This window comes from Carlito syrichta, unplaced genomic scaffold (genome assembly GCF_000164805.1).
Source record: "Carlito syrichta isolate Samal-C Ts95f unplaced genomic scaffold, Tarsius_syrichta-2.0.1 Scaffold215300, whole genome shotgun sequence".
Lineage (NCBI taxonomy): Eukaryota > Metazoa > Chordata > Mammalia > Primates > Tarsiidae > Carlito > Carlito syrichta.
This window is the reverse complement of record NW_007159396.1, coordinates 89,996-107,369: the sequence shown is the minus strand read 5'-3', so window position 1 is coordinate 107,369 and position 17,374 is coordinate 89,996. Positions and strand designations below refer to the sequence as shown.

Genomic DNA, 17,374 nt, shown 5'->3' with positions numbered 1-17,374 from the left:
CTCGTCTGTGTTCTCCACCAGCTGGTGGATGGACAGCGTGGCGTTGTAGGGCTCCACCACCGTGTCAGACACCTTGGGGGAGGGCATGACGCTGAAGGTGTTCATGATGCGGTCGGGGTACTCCTCCCGGATCTTGCTGATGAGCAGCGTGCCCATGCCCGAGCCCGTGCCGCCCCCCAGCGAGTGTGTCAGCTGGAAGCCCTGCAGGCAGTCGCAGTGCTCGCACTCCTTGCGCACCACGTCCAGCACCGAGTCCACCAGCTCCGCGCCCTCTGTGTAGTGCCCCTTCGCCCAGTTGTTCCCGGCACCCGTCTGGCCTGCAACAGAGTGAGAGAGGGCGAGCGACTAAACGGACTGCTCCCTATGATTGGCGTGCTCTAAATGGCACAGAACAGCAGGGACTCAACGACCAGGACTCAAGCGGTTATGTTGCCCAAGTGAGGAGACTGGGGAGACAGCCACCCACCAACACGACTGGTGGACAGAGAGGTAGAACAACTGCTTTTTCTTTTTGTTAGGGTCTCACTCCGTCGCCCAGTGGCATGACCCACAGCTCACTGCAGCCTCGACCTAGGGTTGGGCAATCCTTCCACCTGAACCTCCCAAGTAGCTGGGACTACAGGCATGTGCTACCACACCCAGCTAATTTTTTCAGAGGCAAGCTCTCACTGTTACCCTGAGTGATCTCGAACACCTGGGCTCAAGTAATCCCCTCACCTTGGTCTCCCAGAGCCATTGTGCCCAACCAGAACAATTTCTTTAGCCAAGGCAAAGTATCTGTCAATCTTTTTTTTTTTTTTGAGTTGGAGTCTCACTCTGTCGCCCAGCAGACTGGAGTGCAGTAGCTGTTCCTGGCCACCACAGCCTTGACCTGCTGGGCTCCGGCGATCCTCCCGCCTCAGCCTTCCTAATAGCTGGAACTACAGGCACGCACTACCACACCCGGCTTTTTTTTTTTTGAGTTGGAGTCTCACTCTGTCGCCCAGACTGGAGTGCAGTGGCCGCTCCCGGCTACCGCAGCCTCGACCTGCTGGCTCCGGCGATCCTTCCGCTTCAGCCTTCCAAGTAGCCAGAATTACAGGCATGTGCTACCACGCCCGGCTGATTTTTGATTTATTGGAGAGATGAGGTCTCGCTGCTCAGGCGGGTCTCGAACCCGCAGGATCAGGCAATCCACTCACCTCAACCTCCCAAGGCGTGGGATTACAGGCTGAGCCACCCAGCCCGGCTGTATCTGTCAATCTTAAAGATTTTTTTGAGTTGGAGTCTCACTCTGTCACCCAGGCTGGAATGCGGGGTGACACACTCATGGCCATCCCAGCGTCGACCTGCTGGGCTCCAGCAATCCTTTTGCCTCAGCCTTCCAAGCAGCTGGAACTATAGGAACACACTAATTTTTTATTTATTGTAGAGACGAGGTCTCGCCAAGTTGCCTGGGCTGGTCTTGAACCTGCAGGCTCAGGCAATTCATTTGCCTCGGCCTCCCAAAGTGCTAGGATTACAGACTGAGCCAGTGAGCCCGGCATAAAGATGCTTATGTATTTTGACCTGGTAATGCCATTCTTATGTTTAAATAGGCAATTTGTGCACATGATAAAATTCAAAGGAGAAAAAAAGTATACATTTAAAAACAAGTTTTCTTCTCCTTCTTTGAGCTTTCTGAATTTTGTATTGTGTGTAAGTATTTTCATCAGTGATACTTTTTTTTTTTTTGAGTTGGAGTCTCACTCCATTGCCCAGGCTGGAGTGCAGTGGCACACTCACGGCCACCCCAGCGTCAACCTGCTGGGCTTCAGCAATCCTTCCACCTCAGCCTTTCAAGTAGCTGGAACTACAGGCACGTGCTACCAGGCCCGGCTAATTTTTTATTTATTGTAGAGATGAGGTCTCACCAAGCTGCCCAGGCTGATTTTGAACCCACAGGCTTAGGCAATCCACTCACCTTGGCCTTCCAAAGTGCTGGGATTACAGACTGAGCCACTGAACCTGGTCTACTTTTTCATGTTAATGGAGCCCCTCAGTCATCCAGAATTACTGTTGCAAAATGACCTGAGAATCAATTATTTATTTTGCATGTATAATTTAGTACTCAGCACAAGAAGTGATTCTTGCCTTCAAACTGTTTCCAGTCTAGTTGTGGAAAGGATCGCAACATGCCTGAACGATGTCTATATTTTATCCAGAGTCCAAGTAACTAGCAAGTGACCTTCTGGTTAGCCTGTTCTTTGCATATTTGCCAGATAGGCTTATTTATACTTTAGAGAGAAAAAAACTGGAATCCAAGAGATTGGCTCTTAAGTTTAAAAATCCTATTTTTCAGTTTATTTCATTATAGAAAACTGAAGACCTATCACTAGAGAAGCTGTAAAAATTATACAGGTCTGTGTACATATGAATGAATGCACCTAAAAACTGGTAAAGAGGCCGGGTGTGGTGGCTCAAGCCTGTAATCCCAGCACTTTGAGAGGCTGAAGTGAGGGGACTGCCTGAGCCCATGGGTTCAAGAACAGCCTGGGCAACTTGGCATAAAGTCATCTCTACAATTAAAAATAAATAAATAATTAGCTGGCCGTAGTAGCACGTGCCTGTAGTTCCAGCTACTTGGAAGACTGAGGCAGAAGGACCGCCGGAGCCCAGTATGTCAATGCTGGGGTGGCCACGAGCGTGCCACTCACTGCACTCCAGCCTGGGTGACGGAGTGAGACGCCAACTAAAAAAAAAAAGAACTGGTAAAGATAAGTGGGATGAACTTATTTTAGTTCTTGCTTTTTTGGACAGTGCAAATTTTGTATAGTGCAATGGTTTCACATTGTTGCTCTGAACATTTTTAGAACTAGGTACCTCTCATTCATTTTTAAGTTAACTTTTTTTTTCATAAATTCAAACAGTTGTAAAAATACTATTTTAATTTCTGGTAACAATTGATTAATTTCAGGATTGCCTGAGCCCAGCAAGTCGAGGCTGCTGTGGTGGTTAGCGTGCGCCTGCACTCCGGCCTGGGTGACAGAGACTCCAACGCAAAAAAAAAAAAACAAAAAAAATGCAATTAAAACTGGGCTCAGTGGTTCAGCCTGTAATCCCACACTTTGGGAGGCTGAGGTGAGTGGATTGCCTGAGCCCACAGGTTCAGACCTGCCTGAGCAACTTGGCGAAACCTCATCTCTACAATAAATCAAAAATCAGCTGGGCGTGGTAGCGCGCGCCTGTAGTTCCAGCTACTTGGAAGGCTACGCTCCTGGCCACTGTACTCCAGTTTGGGCGACAGAATGAGACTCCAACTAAAAAAAAAAAAAAATAATGCAATTAAGAAAGAACAGGTTTTCTCTGAATGATGAGGTCATAAGGGAGTTTAGTTTCAACATTATGTATTGCTCGTAACGTTTTTGCTAAAACGTGTTTCATGATAATCAAGGGAAAACTAAAACATGAAGACATGCCCTTAGGGAAAATTTTAAAAACATCGATAAGTGCCGGGCTTGGTGGCTCAGCCTGTAATCCTGTGCCTTTGGGAGGCTGAGGTGAGTGGATTGCCTGAGCCCGCAGGTTCAAGACCCGCCTGGGCAGTGAGACCTCATCTCTACAATAAAATCAAAAAAAAAAATCAGCTGGGCGTGGTAACGCATGCCTGTAATTCCGGCTACTTGGAAAGCTGAGGCGGGAAGGATCGCTGGAGCCCAGCAGGTCGAGGTTGCGGTGGCCTGAAGCGGCCACTGCACTCCAGTCTGGGTGACAGAGTGAGACTCCGACTCAAAAAAAAAAAACATCGGTAAGTGGAGAATTACTAAATGATGACACATACCGGGGAAAGTACTTGTGATGGTCATGCAGTATGTCCGAGGTAAGTCAACGAACTTCTCAAAAGTCTGCAAAGTAGTATTTGCAGCATGATGCCAATTCCCCCAAACAAAATCAACTCTGCATGGCCAAGTGCATGTGTACACCTATCTACAGCACTTAGTTATTCCCCAGGGATAAACTCAGTGGCCATCAACAGAAGGGATAAGGAGTTTCCCTTTCAAGCAGTACATAGTATTTGTGTACTACTTGGGAAAAAAAAGCATGTGCAAGCAGTTTGTTTTAATCTTGAAATGAAAACATTAAACGTTTAAATAGTAGATACTAAGTTTTCAGAGAGCAAAACTGGCCACCTGAAACTGACCACAGCAGGTCCTTGCACTTGTCTGCAGCCAGATCTCCCCAGATCTCCACCCCACTTAGAACTGAGCTCAGCTTCCCAGTTCTATTGTCTGTGTCCATTTGGCCTGTCCAAGGCCCAAGGCCATTGGCACGGCCTGCTCCATACCAGCAGCACACCCCACAGGCACCAGCACTTCAGCTGTCTGGGTGGCCATTTCCGTGTTCTGTTTTTCACAAGCCCTGGACATTGTCAAGGATGTGACTGCTCTCTTATACGCAGAGAGATTCATTCTTCCTGCCCAGCTGTGCTGCACAGTGAACTTGGTCGTCTGCCTTCTCTTAGCAGACTAGAATATGGTCACTGCCCTTACTAAGCCTCACCAGCTCTGTCCCCCCGCCACTTCCCACCCCGCCCAGCAGGCAGCAGGCTGGCCAGACTCCAACACGGGCATTCTTCAACCAAAGCAAGGCTAACACTCATACTTGGGGTTTAGCCTTGCACCTGGGCTAGCTTTGTAGTTGGAGCTCAAACATCACAAAGGAAATGAAATACTGTTGGGTGCAACTGTCAAAAGAGGCTGGAAATGATGTCCTTAAAATACAGAAACCAAGCCAGGTGCAGTGGCTCATAACTATAATCCCAGCACTTTGGGAGGCAGAGGCAAGTGGACTGTCTGAGCTTAGGGGTTTGAGACCAGTCTGGGCAACTTGGTGAGACCTCGTCTCTACGATAAATCAAAAAATTTGCCAGGCGTGGTGGCATAGGCCTGTGGTTCCAGCTACTTGGAAGGCTGAAGAGAAAGGATCACCTGAGCCCAGCAGGTTGATAGGCTGTGGTGGCCGTGAGAGTGCCACTGTACTCCAGTCCGGGCAGCAGAGTAAGACTCTGACTCAAAAAAAAAAAAAAAAAATGCAGAAATGAACAATTGAAAAGAGTAAGTAGGTGGCTTTAGGCAGACACTGAACCCTGAACCCCCATCGGGCAGATGTGAGTTCGTTTTTAAGTGCACGAGATGCCAGTCTTGATGCTTTCCTTCCCTCCAACTCACACCATTTACTCAACTTCCTCAGTATTTATGGCATGATGGCCAAGAAGCTTTCTCTGCTCCTGACAAAAGTAGGAAGCTGGTGACTTCTGAAAATATTTTGCTACTGTCTCATAGCAACAGACGTCCTAGTTAAATATTTGGAAGTCATGAGTTGAACATCTTCTGTAAGGTTATGCTGTGACATTAATCAGAGACTCCAGATTGATACCCCGAGACTGCAATCTCTAAGCTTGGCAGTCGGGCCGCAACAGGGCCCCAGGGATTCTCGGAGCCCACCCTCGGGTTTGCCTCCAGCGTATCCTGGGTGATGGAGAAAGTGGTAAGGCTCTGTGCACCCCTGCCCCTTCTTTCAGCCCTGAATCTGGAAGAAAAAGTTACAAATACAGAACCTCTACCTTTCTTTCCCCACAGAACTTTCCAGCAATCTGATAGGCATGACTATTATGACCAGCAATTCATTAGGAAACGTTTTTCACAAGTACATTCATGTTGTTCAAAACTCAAATGCAGGTAACTTTCACTTTGAGTATTTCTTAAACCATTTCCAACCCTATCCGGAGATGGGATGACACTGGTTTAAGTTGCCAACTCTAACTGAAATGAGCTAGAAAGCCAATGAGGGTGAACCATCACCAATTCACAGACAATCCTGCCTCTAATCCTGCCTCTTTTACTGGAGACCAACTTAAAAGCAACTGTTTAGCCAAACAATGTAGAATGTTTATATACCCTGGATACCTCTCCCTCCTCCATAATAAACATGCTATTTCAACAAAATAAGCATATTCATTTAACAATCTAGAATTCTGAATTAAAAGTAGTATCAACTTGTTAAATTACACATAAGATATTTCATGTCAGCCCGGCTCAGTGGCTCAGCCTGTCATCCCAGCACTTTGGGAGGCTGAAACAAGTGGACTGCCTAAGCCTGTGGGTTCAAGACCTGCCCAGCCAACTTGGCGAGACCTCATCTCTACGATAAATCAAAAATTAGCCAGGCATGGTAGCACGCGCCTGTAGTTCCAGCTACTTGGACGGCTGAGGTGGAAGGATCGCCGGAGCCCAGCAGGTCAAGGCTGCAATGGCCGGGGGCATGCCACCGCACTCCAGCCTGGACAAGAGTGACACTCCAACTCAAAAAAAAAAAAAAAAGATATTTCATGTCAGTATAGTCTGTTAACAACTTAAAATATTTGGGTCTGCAGCACTATTCACAATAGCAAAAACATGGTATCAACCATGCTGCCCATTGAAACTGGACTGAATTTTAAAAACGTGGTACATATACATGATGGAATATTACACAGCCGTGAGGAAGAACAAACATATGGACTTTGCAGCAACTTGGATGGATTTAGAGTCTATAATACTCAGCACTCTATCACAAGAGCAAAGAATTGAGTACCACATGTTCTCACTCATGGGCAGACCCTGAACATTCACCATAATACTGTAAGAAAGGGATTGGCAGTAGCAGGACACGGCGGGGCCAGGGGGCACATAACATCAGTAAGGGTACCCTATCTCAAATCAGGTGAAGTGGGGACCAGAGGGAGGCCAAAATGTTATCTGTATGATGACCACTTATATACCTAACCCTGAATTGTACCTCGCATCTTTAAAATAAAAATGTTAAAAACAGGCTGGGTCCAGTGGCTCAGCCTGTAATGCCAACATTTTAACACCTTGGGAGGCTCAGGCGAGAAGATTGCCTGAGCCTGGGGGTTCGAGACCAGCCTGGGAAACTTGGTGAGACCTCATCTCTACAATAAATCAAAAAATTAGCTGGGCTAGGTGGTGCAGGCCTATAGTTCCGGCTACTTGGAAGGCTGAGGTGGAAGGATCACTTGAACCCAGATCGAGGCTGCGGTGGCCACGAGCGTGCTACTGCACTCCAGCCTGGACGACAAGAGTGAGACTCCAACTCAAAATAAACAAACAAATAATCTGATCAAAAATAGGAATGCATGTCTGACAAAAAAAGCAAAGATACAGGAAGTAATTTTGGAGACAGGTTAAGTGCCAAATGTCATGTCTAACATTTTTGAAAGCTTACAGGGGCAATCAGATAACTAAATGTGCACAATAAGTCTGTTGTAATTTGTTCTTAATCTTTTTTATCCCATTTTTGATAGCTAGAAAGACCTTACCCTCTCCCAACTTTCTGTTCGAGTAAAGAATGTCCACAGTTGCTAAAGCTGTGCCATGAGAAACCGGTTTCCACAACCTCCATAGTTTGTGATGATCTGATTTCATAAAAACCAATTCAGGGCTTGACTCTGAAACCCTGCCAGGTCCCACCTGTGCTGAGCTGACAGCCTGTGGGTGAGGCTGCCTCAGGACGACCATCCAGGGTAGGTGGGGCCCCGCAGCTCCCATCAGGCCTAGAGCAGAGCAGACACTGAAGGCCAGAAGGTCTGTGGCCATGACTTCCTGTAAACCTCCAGGTCAGCTGCAGGAACAAGAGTCCTTGTCTCTCTCTTTTTTTTTTTTTTTTTTTGAGTTGGAGTCTCACTCTGTCACCCACCGCTCCCAGCCACCGCAGCCTCGAACTGCTGGGCCGCTCCCAGCCACCACAGCCTCGACCTGCTGGACTCCGGCAATCCTTCCACCTCAGCCTTCCAAGTAGCTGGAACTACAGGCATGCGCTACCACACCCGGCTAATTTTTTTGATTTATTGTAGAGATGAGGTCTCACTGAGTTGCCCAGGCGGGTCTCGAACCCGTGGACTCAGGCAATCCATTCACCTCAGCCTCCCAAAGCGCGGGATTATAGGCTGAGCCACCGAGTGTGGCTGTCCTTGCCTCTTTTCTTACCGCACCTCTAGGACATCGAACAACTTTTCCTTATGACAGACTTAAGGCATGCAAAAGGATATGAAAAATGATATAATGAATAGCTGCATATCTGCTGCCCATTTTATGTGAAGTAACAAGCCTGAGTTTGAACATCTTAAATAATGAGAATTGAATGTTTTCCCCTATTTTCTCTAAAAAAGCAATGGGGAGTATGCGTGTTTTAGCTAGTCGCCCTGGGATGAGTGGATGTGAGGAGTGGTGTTCGCTGAGTTGCATTTTAATATCAGGTTTTCAGGTTTCTCAAGTGTGAAACGTGTGGTGTGTGTGTGTGTCCAGGTTTCTCTTTTGTTAAACATTGATTATATATAGAATGGTCAAGTTCAGAACAGTTATTACATTTTCTGAGGCAGTTCTTAAGCACCAAGTCTCTTGCAGAATAAGCATTCAGTTGCTACATTATTTTTTGTTGTTGTTGTTGTTTTGAGTTGGAGTCTCACTCTTGTTGCCCAGGTTGGAGTGCAGTGGGTCGCTCATGGTCACCGCAGCCTGGACCAGCTGGGCTTAGGCGTTCCCTCTACCTCAGTCTTCCAAGTAGCCAGAACTACAGATGCACGCCACCATGCCCGGCTAGTTTTTGTGATTTACTGTACAGACAAGGTCTCACTAAGTTGCCCAGGCTGGTCTCGAGCCCCCGGGCTCAGGCAATCCTCTCGCCTGGGCCTCCCAAAGTGGTGGGATGACAGGCTGAGCCACCATGCCTAGCCACTACGTTTCTTTAGAAGTTTAATTCCAGGCAAAAGCATTGCAACAACTATGCTGGTGACACTTATCTGATTGTAAGGGCCATGTGTCTAAAGTGCTGACATGGTGTTTACTCTTTGACCCAGTAATTTTACTTTTGAGAATCTATTCTGAAACCAGTGTCAGAAACAGACAAATGTTATGTGAACCAAGATGTTCATTATAATATTCTTTACAAAAGCAAAAATTGGAAAGAAACTACTTCCTGACTACTGGCCATTATAAAGTTAAGAACTAAGTTTCATATTAAGTAGCTATTAAAAATTACAGATTTTAGAAACTACGTTAACAAGGAATATGGTTCACAATATAATGTTGAGTGAAAAAAAGATGTAAGATGACAATGATTACAGCTCACGAAAATCAGCTGCAAGAAGGAAACAAAGGTGAATACACACCTCTATGCTAACAACCATACTAAGGTGGTGAACACATGGAATTACTTTTTTCCTCTTGTTTTTAATTTAATAATTTGGTTAGGCTGGACTCGGTGGCTCAGCCTGTCATCCCAGTAGTTTGGGAGGCTAAGGCAAGAGGATTGCCTGAGCCCAGGGGTTCGAGACCAGCCTGGGCAACTTGGTGAGCCCTCGTCTCTACAATATAAAAAAAATTAGCTGGGCATGGCAGCGCAGGCCTGTAGTTCCAGCTACTTAGAAGGCTGAGACGGAAGAATTGCCTGAGCCCAGTGGGTCAACACTAGGGTGGCTGTGAGCATGCCATTGCACTCCAGTCTGGGTGACAGAGTGAGACTCTGACTCAAAAAAAATATCACATATCTGTTTATAACTGTTTATATGTCTCAGGAAGGACACCCACAAAACTGGTTGCAGTGTTTGGTCTCCTGGAGGGGACTGGGTAGATGGGAGGTGAAAGATGGCCTTTTGTCGGATAGACTGTTTTGTTTTTTTTTTTTGAGTTGGTAAGTCTCACTCTGTCATCCAGGCTGGAGTGGAGTGGCACGCTCACTGCCACCCCAGCATCAACATGCTGGGCTCCGGCAATCCTTCCGCCTCAGCCTTCTAAGAAGCTGGAACTACAGGCGTGCACTCTCACACCCAGCTAATTTTTTGATTTATTGTAGAGATGAGGGCTCACCAAGTTGCCCAGGCAGGTCTCAAACCCACAGACTCGGGCAACCCACTCGCCTCAGCCTCCCAAAGTGCTGGGATGACAGGCTGAGCCACCAAGCTCGGCCAGATAGCCTTTTCAACTGTGCTTCATGTGCACGTATTGCCTATCCAAAAAGAAACATATCAATTCAAGCTATATTAATTGTATCTGGCAAAGTTCCCTGAGACTGAGGCAGACTAGGCCAACTGTAACTCAGATTCAAGGAACCCTAGCCCTCTTCTTGGACTCTCACCAGAAATCCACTGGACTTTGAAGGGAAGAAACTGAGCAGAAACCAACAAAAGCTGGGGAAGAAGGCCATTGCTTCCCTCCGATTCTTACAGGGTTCTATGATCCCAAGATGCTTGGAGCCCATTCACTTCATAAGCCACAAAGTGAAGACACACGAGAAGGTGACAGAGCTGAGGCCAGCTGCCGCATTTGCCTTCTCTTGACTCATGCTTTTTCTTGGCTTTGCTAACAATGTGACCCAGGAAGGTGGTCCAGAAAGCAGCTGTGGCTGCGGAAGTATCCCTTGGTGAGTTACTCAGTGCTGTTCTGTAGAAAGTGGGGGTCGGCCGGGCTCCGTGGCTCAGCCTGTAGTCCCAGCACTCTGGAAGGCCGAGGCGAATGAACTGCCTGAGCCCGCGGGTTCGAGACCATCCCAGGCAACCGGGCAACCTGGCGAGACCTGTCTCTACGATAAAACAAAAAATAACTGGGCGTGGGACCGTGTGTCTGTAGTTCCGGCTACTCAGAAGGCTGAGGTGGAAGGATCACCAGAGCCCAAAAAGTCGACGCTGGGGTGGCCGTGAAGCGTGTGTGCCACCGCACTCCAGTCTGGCGAAGGAGTAAGACTCCCAACTCAAAAAAAAAAAAAGAAACTGGTGGTCATCCACTTCCCTTCCTCAAAATATGGAATATTAATGTTACCCAAGTCAGGCTTTTATTACAGAATGCTCAGATAGCAGTTCCTCTGACTTGATAAGAATGACACCCTCTGGGCAAGGGGACCAAGACTACTTAGACACCCCTGGAGGGCTTGCAAATGGGTTCAGCTCTTTTGGAGACCCCTTTATCATTTCCATGTGCAAGCACTTCTGCAAGTTCAGTTTTCTTAACTGAAAATCTTGGATCAAAATTCTTGATTTGCTCAATCTAATGTTTTCCAAACAGTATATAAAACCATTATTTTCCCAAACACTTTCACCAACACTAACTCCAAGCAGTTTTTAAAATACTGGCCAAGGCTGGGCACGGTGGCTCACACCTGTAATCTCAGCACTTTGGGAGGCCGAGGTGGGAGGACTGCTTGAGCCCAGGAGTTTGAGACCAGCCTAGGCAACACAGGGCCCTAATCTCTAAAAATCAGAGCAGGCTCAATGGCTCAGCCTGTAATCCCAACACTTTGGGAGGACGAGGCAAGTGGACGGCCTGAGCCTATGGGTTTGAGACCAGCCTGGGCAACTTGGCAAGACCTCGTCTCTACAATAAATTTTAAAAATTAGCTGGGCGTGGTAGCACACACCTGTAGTTGCAGCTTCTTGGAAAGGTGAAGGTGGAAAGGACCGCCAGAGCCCAGCAGGTCAACACTGGGGTGGCTGTGAGTGTGCCACTGCACAGAGTGAGAGTCCAACTTAAAAAAAAAAAAATCAAAAAAATTGGGAGGGAGCCGGCCTCAGTGGCTCAGCCTGTAATCCCACGCCTTTGGGAGGCTGAGGTGAGTGGATTGCCTAAGCCCGCGGGTTTGAGACCCGCCTGGGCAGCGAGACCTCATCTCTACAATAAATCAAAAATCAGCCAGGTGTGGTAGCGTGCACCTGTATTTCCGGTTACTCAGAAGGCTGAGGTGGAAGGATCGCCAGAGCCCAGCAGGTCGAGGCTGCGGTGGCCGGGAGCAGCCACTGCACTCCAGTCTGGGTGACGGAGTGAAACTCCAACTCAAAAAAAAAAAAAAAAAAAAAAATTGGGAGGGCATGGAGGCCTGTGGCTGAGTCAGGAGGATGGCTTGAGCCCAGGAATTCTACGCTGCGGTGAGCTGTGATCGTGCCACTGCACTCCAGTCTGGGATAGAGTGAGACCCTGCCTCAAAAAATAAAAAATAAAATATTGGCCAAAAATGTTCCCAAACACTTTCACCAACACTAGTTCCAAGTGGTTTTTAGAACACTAGCCTGTCTGGTGCGAGAAAAACATTTTGTTTTAATTGCCTCCCACACCTAATTACTCATAAATCTCATCCTTAGGTATTTATAGCTTTCATTACGATTGTACATAGGATATCTTCCCAGTATATTTTACAGTTGATGACTGCTTTTAAGGTGATTCATTTGTCTCAGTCTGCCTGCAATTTTGCCAATTTTGGCACTACAAGTCCAATATCGCGGGGAACACCTCTCCCCAGTTTCCAGGCACATCAGAATGATTGGACACCCTATAGCAAAACTATGAACTTCTGAATTTTTTTTTTATCTTGTGTTTGGCTGCTTTACTGAAGTCTTTTAAGTGCTAGTCTTTTTTCAGCTCCAAGAGAGACTCCAAGAGAATCATTCCGCCTCCAAATAAACAATTTTCTCTTCCTTTACATGATTTGCATCTTTTCTCTCTCTCTCTGGCTTTTATGTACTTGGCTAGGGCCTTCAGAACATAAAATAACAGTTTAATATACTTTTTGGAAAACAGTATATCTTTTTCTTTTTTTTTCTGAGTTGGAGTCTCACTCTGTCGCCCAGACTGGAGTGCAGTGGCTGCTCCCGGCCACCACAGCCTCGAACTGCTGGGCTCCTGCGATCCTTCTGCCTCAGCCTTCCAAGTAGCTGGAATTACAGGCAAGTGCTACCACGCCCGGCTGATTTTTTGATTTATTGTAGAGATGAGGTCTCGCTGCCCAGACGGGTCTCCAACCCGCAGGCTCAGGCAATCCACTCACCTCAGCCTCCCAAAGGCATGGGAGTACAGTATATCTTTTTCTTACACCTAATTTTGTTGGGAATACTTCTGAAGTTTCACCAGGGAGTATGATGTTACTTACTATAGGTTTCTGGTAGATGATCCATAAATAAAGCAAGTTTCTTTCTACTTCCAGCTTACATAGAAGTTTTTTTATCCTCTACAAATCAGGAACACGTGTTGAATTTTATCAACTTGTTTTGGCATCTATTAAGATGTTGTCTCTCTTAATCTATTAGCAGACTTCTTAATATTGGACCATCCTTGCATTCCTGGGAGGTATCAAGCCCATATTGTGTTTTAGGCACTCTAAACATTTATTCATTTAGTCTTTACATCTCACTAACAGACAATAAGAGGTAGACAGTCCCACTTACAGATGAGGAAATTAAATCGCAAAGAAGTTAAATAAAAAGCTCAGGGTCAGCCGGGCTTGGTGGCTCAACCTATAATCCCAGCATTTTGGGAGGCCGAAGCAAGTGGATTGCCTGAGCTCGTGGGTTTGAGACCAGCCCAGGCAACTTGGTGAGACCTCAACTATACAACATATCAAAAAATTAGCCGGGTATGGTAGGGTGCGCCTATAGTTCCAGCTACTTGGAAGGCTGAGGTGGAAGGATCACCAGCACCTAGCAGGTCGATGCTAAGGGTGGCTGTGAGCGTGCCACTGCACTCCAGCCTTGGCGATGGAGTGAGACTCCAACTCAAAAAAAAAGCTCAGGATCACAGTGAATGGAAGGACCAAGATTCAAACCCAGGGAATATGGCAACACAGCCAGACTCTTAACCGCTACGCTATCTGCCTCTAAGTCTTACCTTGTAAAGTGCATCTACACTTGATGCTTTAAGTATTTTTGGGGGGATTTCTACATCTGTATCAGTAAGTTTGAGCTATAGCTTCCATTTGCATGTTCTAGTAGAAGCTACTAGCCTCATAAGAAACGCTGCTCGGTGGCTCAGCCTGTAATCCCGCGCCTTTGGGAGGCTGAGGTGAGTGGACTGCCTGAGCCCGCGGGTTCGAGACCCGCCCAGGCGACTTGGCAAGATCTCATCTCTACAATAAATCAAAAATCAGCCAGGCGTGGTAGCGCATGCCTGTAATTCCAGCTACTTGGAAGGCTGAGGCGGAAGGATCGCCGGAGCCCAGCAGGTCGAGGCTGCGGTGGCCGGGAGCGGCCACTGCGCTCCAGTCTGGGCGACAGACTCCAACTCAAAAAAAAAAAAAAAAGAAACACTGCAAAGTTTTCCATCATTTTCTCTCTGGAAAGGTTTAGATAACAGAATTGTCTATTACCTCAATTACTCTATCTCTCTATCCAATGCCTACTGAGGAAAGTGTTGGAATATAGATTTTTGAGGATGTATTAGGTTCCTATACCATAGTGCTCTCAGCCTTCCAAAGTGCTAGAATTACAGGTCACTACACCTGGCCCATAATGCTTTTTTATTTTTTTTGAGTTAGAGTTTCACTCTACCACCCAGGCTAGAGTGCAGTGGCACACTCAGTCACCGCAGCCTCGACCTGCTGGGCTCAGGTGGTCCTTCTGCTTCAGCCTTCCAAGTAGCTGGAACTACAGGCGTGTACCACCATGCCCGGCTAATTTTTTGATTTATTGTAGAAATGAGGTCTCACCAAGTTGCCCAGGCTGGTCTCGAACCCCTGGTCTCAGACAATCCTCTCGCCTCAGCCTCCCAAAATGCTGGGATGACAGGCTTGAGCCACCGCACCCAGCTCCATACTGCTTTTAAGCCAGGAATCAGCCTCAAAAGTCTCACATTTCCTTGTAATACACTCTGCCTTTCACAGGTACTGAAAATATCTTTGTTGATTGAGATATTTCCATTTATAAGTAATATATTTCCCCTCTAGGCATATTTCTTGCTCAACAGTGGTAATTTCTGAGAACTAGTGTAAGTCCATATGTTGCGTCTAACATTAAAATGAAATTCTCAAGCCAGGTGCAGAGGCTCACACCTGTAATCCTGGCCCTTTGGGAGGCAGAGATAAGAGGATTGCCTGAGCCCAGGGGTTTGAGACCAGCCTGGGCAACTTGGTGAGACCTCGTCTCCCAATTCTGATAAAAAAAAACAAAACTCATATGGTGCCAGCCTTTAGAAAGAAAACAGTATAACTGTTTATAGATGATGGGAAAAGAAACACCGATATAAACACACTGCAGTTAAGAAATGACCCATAAATAGAGGAACCCAAAACAAATGGCAAAATAACTTTATAATAAGAAAAGAGTATCTAAAACTGTTTCTTGGTCTTTGTTTTTCAATCAAGAACTGTTAGTATAAGAATTTCATCTAGGCCAGGCTCCGTGGCTCAGCCTGTAATCCTCTGGGAGGCTGAGGCGAGTAGTCTGCCTGAGCCTGTGGGTTCGTGACCAGCCTGGGCAACTTGGTGAAACCTCGTCTCTACAATAAATAAAAAAGTAGCCAGGCATGGTAGCACATGCCTGTAGCTCCAGCTACTTGGAAGCCCAAGGCGGAAGGATCTCCGGAGCCCAGCAGGTTGACACTGGGTGTCTGTGAGCATGCCACTGCACCCCAGCCTGGGAGACGGAGTAAGCCTCCAACTCAAAAAAAAAAAGAAGGAATTTCATCTAAAGACATAGAAGTTAAGAAGTTACTTCCCCTCAAAAGTCAAGACTTACCAAAAAAAACACTGCCTGTGATGAGCTCGGTTGGCGGTAGGAAGGGTGGGACTGGGGACTGCTGACTGCCATTAGACGATTTTTATGCCACATGATGTGTTCTTAATCTTGCACATAAACTAATTTTCCTATTTTTTTTTTAAGAAGAAAAGTGGGAAAGATGGAACCTACCGAAGATGAAGTTGTCAGGGCGGAAGAGCTGCCCAAAGGGCCCGGACCGCACACTGTCCATGGTGCCCGGCTCTAAGTCCACAAGGGCAGCCCTGGGCACGTATTTCTGAGCTGAAGGAGAAAGAAAAAAAAAGAGACCACCCGCAAAAGTTACTTTTAGGTTTCCAGAGTAATTGACTTTTCCTGGCAAGGCCCACTAGCTAGAGCTGCTTGGAGTGGACGAACCAGGGTCTTTTCAGAGGCTATGGGGGCCTTCTTAGAATCACATAATTTTAACACTGGGATGAGGAACCAGCCCAGGCGTCCACAGGAAGGGGAGGCTCCAGGATGAGACAGGATGAGCTGTCAGATCTCCTGACTTCCTGCCTACTGTATTTTCCAGTTCACCCTGACACCTCTTTCCTGTTGGGAAGTTTTACCTTTTTAGCTCCATGGAAATAAATTGTATTTGTTGCAGGTTGCCATAATTCTCCCTGCTTTTTGACACAGTCCCCCACCCCATGCACATGCATCTGTGTGCCCAAGCTACAGTCTGAGGACCTCATCACAGGGACCATTCCACTGGCTCCGTTTTCCGAATCACTCTTGTTTATGAGTAAGAGTCATCCTGTGTAGGCTTTTCATTAGCGGTTACTTTCACACTCATTGGGCAGGAAATTGTTACCAGTGAGAACAGGGTGAGACCCCGACTAGAAAACGTTCTGCAACTCAGGTCCTGCTCTGCACACACCCAGATGGAAAATGGCTGTGACCAAGCTGGGCCAAAGGGTTAACAGGAAGTGCAGAGGACCCTGGAATTTCTGTTAGCACCATCTAGAAATTTCATCTTCTAGGCCCTGGTATTTCAGACCTTTTGTCATTGCAGCTTAAATGAATAAAACCCAGTGATTCATGAATACTGCTCTTCCCAGCTCTTGGGTGGACAAGCAGGAAATGACTCCAACAAACAGAAGAATGAATATCTCAGGAAATGCATCACGTATGCAACGTGCAAGGGTAGCACCTAACTTTTTTCGGGTGTTCTTTGTCTTAGTTTTTTGTTTTGTGAAGGGCTTGCACCACTTTTACAATAAAAGTTGTTGGGAGACGTAAGTAATGTATATATGTAGACATAACATATGAAGACATTCAGGACAGGAGTATTATTCCCAAACTTGGATAAACCACTGCCTGGAACTCCACCAGGGACCCATTATTGTCTCTGGTTTCAGCTTCCTTGGAGCATAAAGTCTTTTTAGAGGTCTGCGAAGGTCCAGAAAAGTAATTTAAGAGAGTGTTTTTCTAGTTTTTAGCGAGAATCTCCGAGAAGAGTCACATTTTAAAGAGGGGAAAAAATCCTAGTTTTTCTCAAGATTCCTTGTGGTACAGTGTAATTTATTCCACTCAGTTGTTTCATTCCATTCTAAAAAAAAAATTCAGAAGGCTGGACAGGACCACGAGTTGACTTCACAGCACTAACGGGTGGTCTCGTTCCAGCGCCCGGATCCTCGGGATAGGCCGAACCCAGCTGTTTGAATAAGCTGACCGCGGAGTTCCCGCCCCGGGGAGCGAGGGCGCGGCCGCGCGTCCCGCGTCCCGCGTCCCGGGAGGACTTCCCCTCGAGTCCACGCGACGGCGCGGTGCCGGCCAGCAAGGGGGCACCGCCAGGGTCGCGGGGGGGCCGGGGTCCCGGCGCGGAAGGGCGGGGCCGGGCCGCGC

The 17,374-nt window shown here is 47.0% G+C and overlaps 1 protein-coding gene across 1 annotated transcript in view; it reads right to left on the bottom strand.

Annotated features, from left to right (window-relative positions):
* Positions 1-17,374, bottom strand: part of LOC103253258 (tubulin beta-6 chain) — a 29,815-nt gene that overhangs the window by 982 nt on the left and 11,459 nt on the right. Inside the window, exons 2-4 of the mRNA XM_021709414.1 lie at positions 15,677-15,787; positions 71-317; positions 1-5 (exon numbers count right to left, since the gene is read on the bottom strand). The exon at positions 1-5 is cut by the window's left edge and continues 982 nt beyond it. Coding sequence (XP_021565089.1) covers positions 1-5; positions 71-317; positions 15,677-15,737 — 313 coding nt within the window. The 5' untranslated portion in view covers positions 15,738-15,787. The remainder of the gene's footprint in view (positions 6-70; positions 318-15,676; positions 15,788-17,374) is intronic.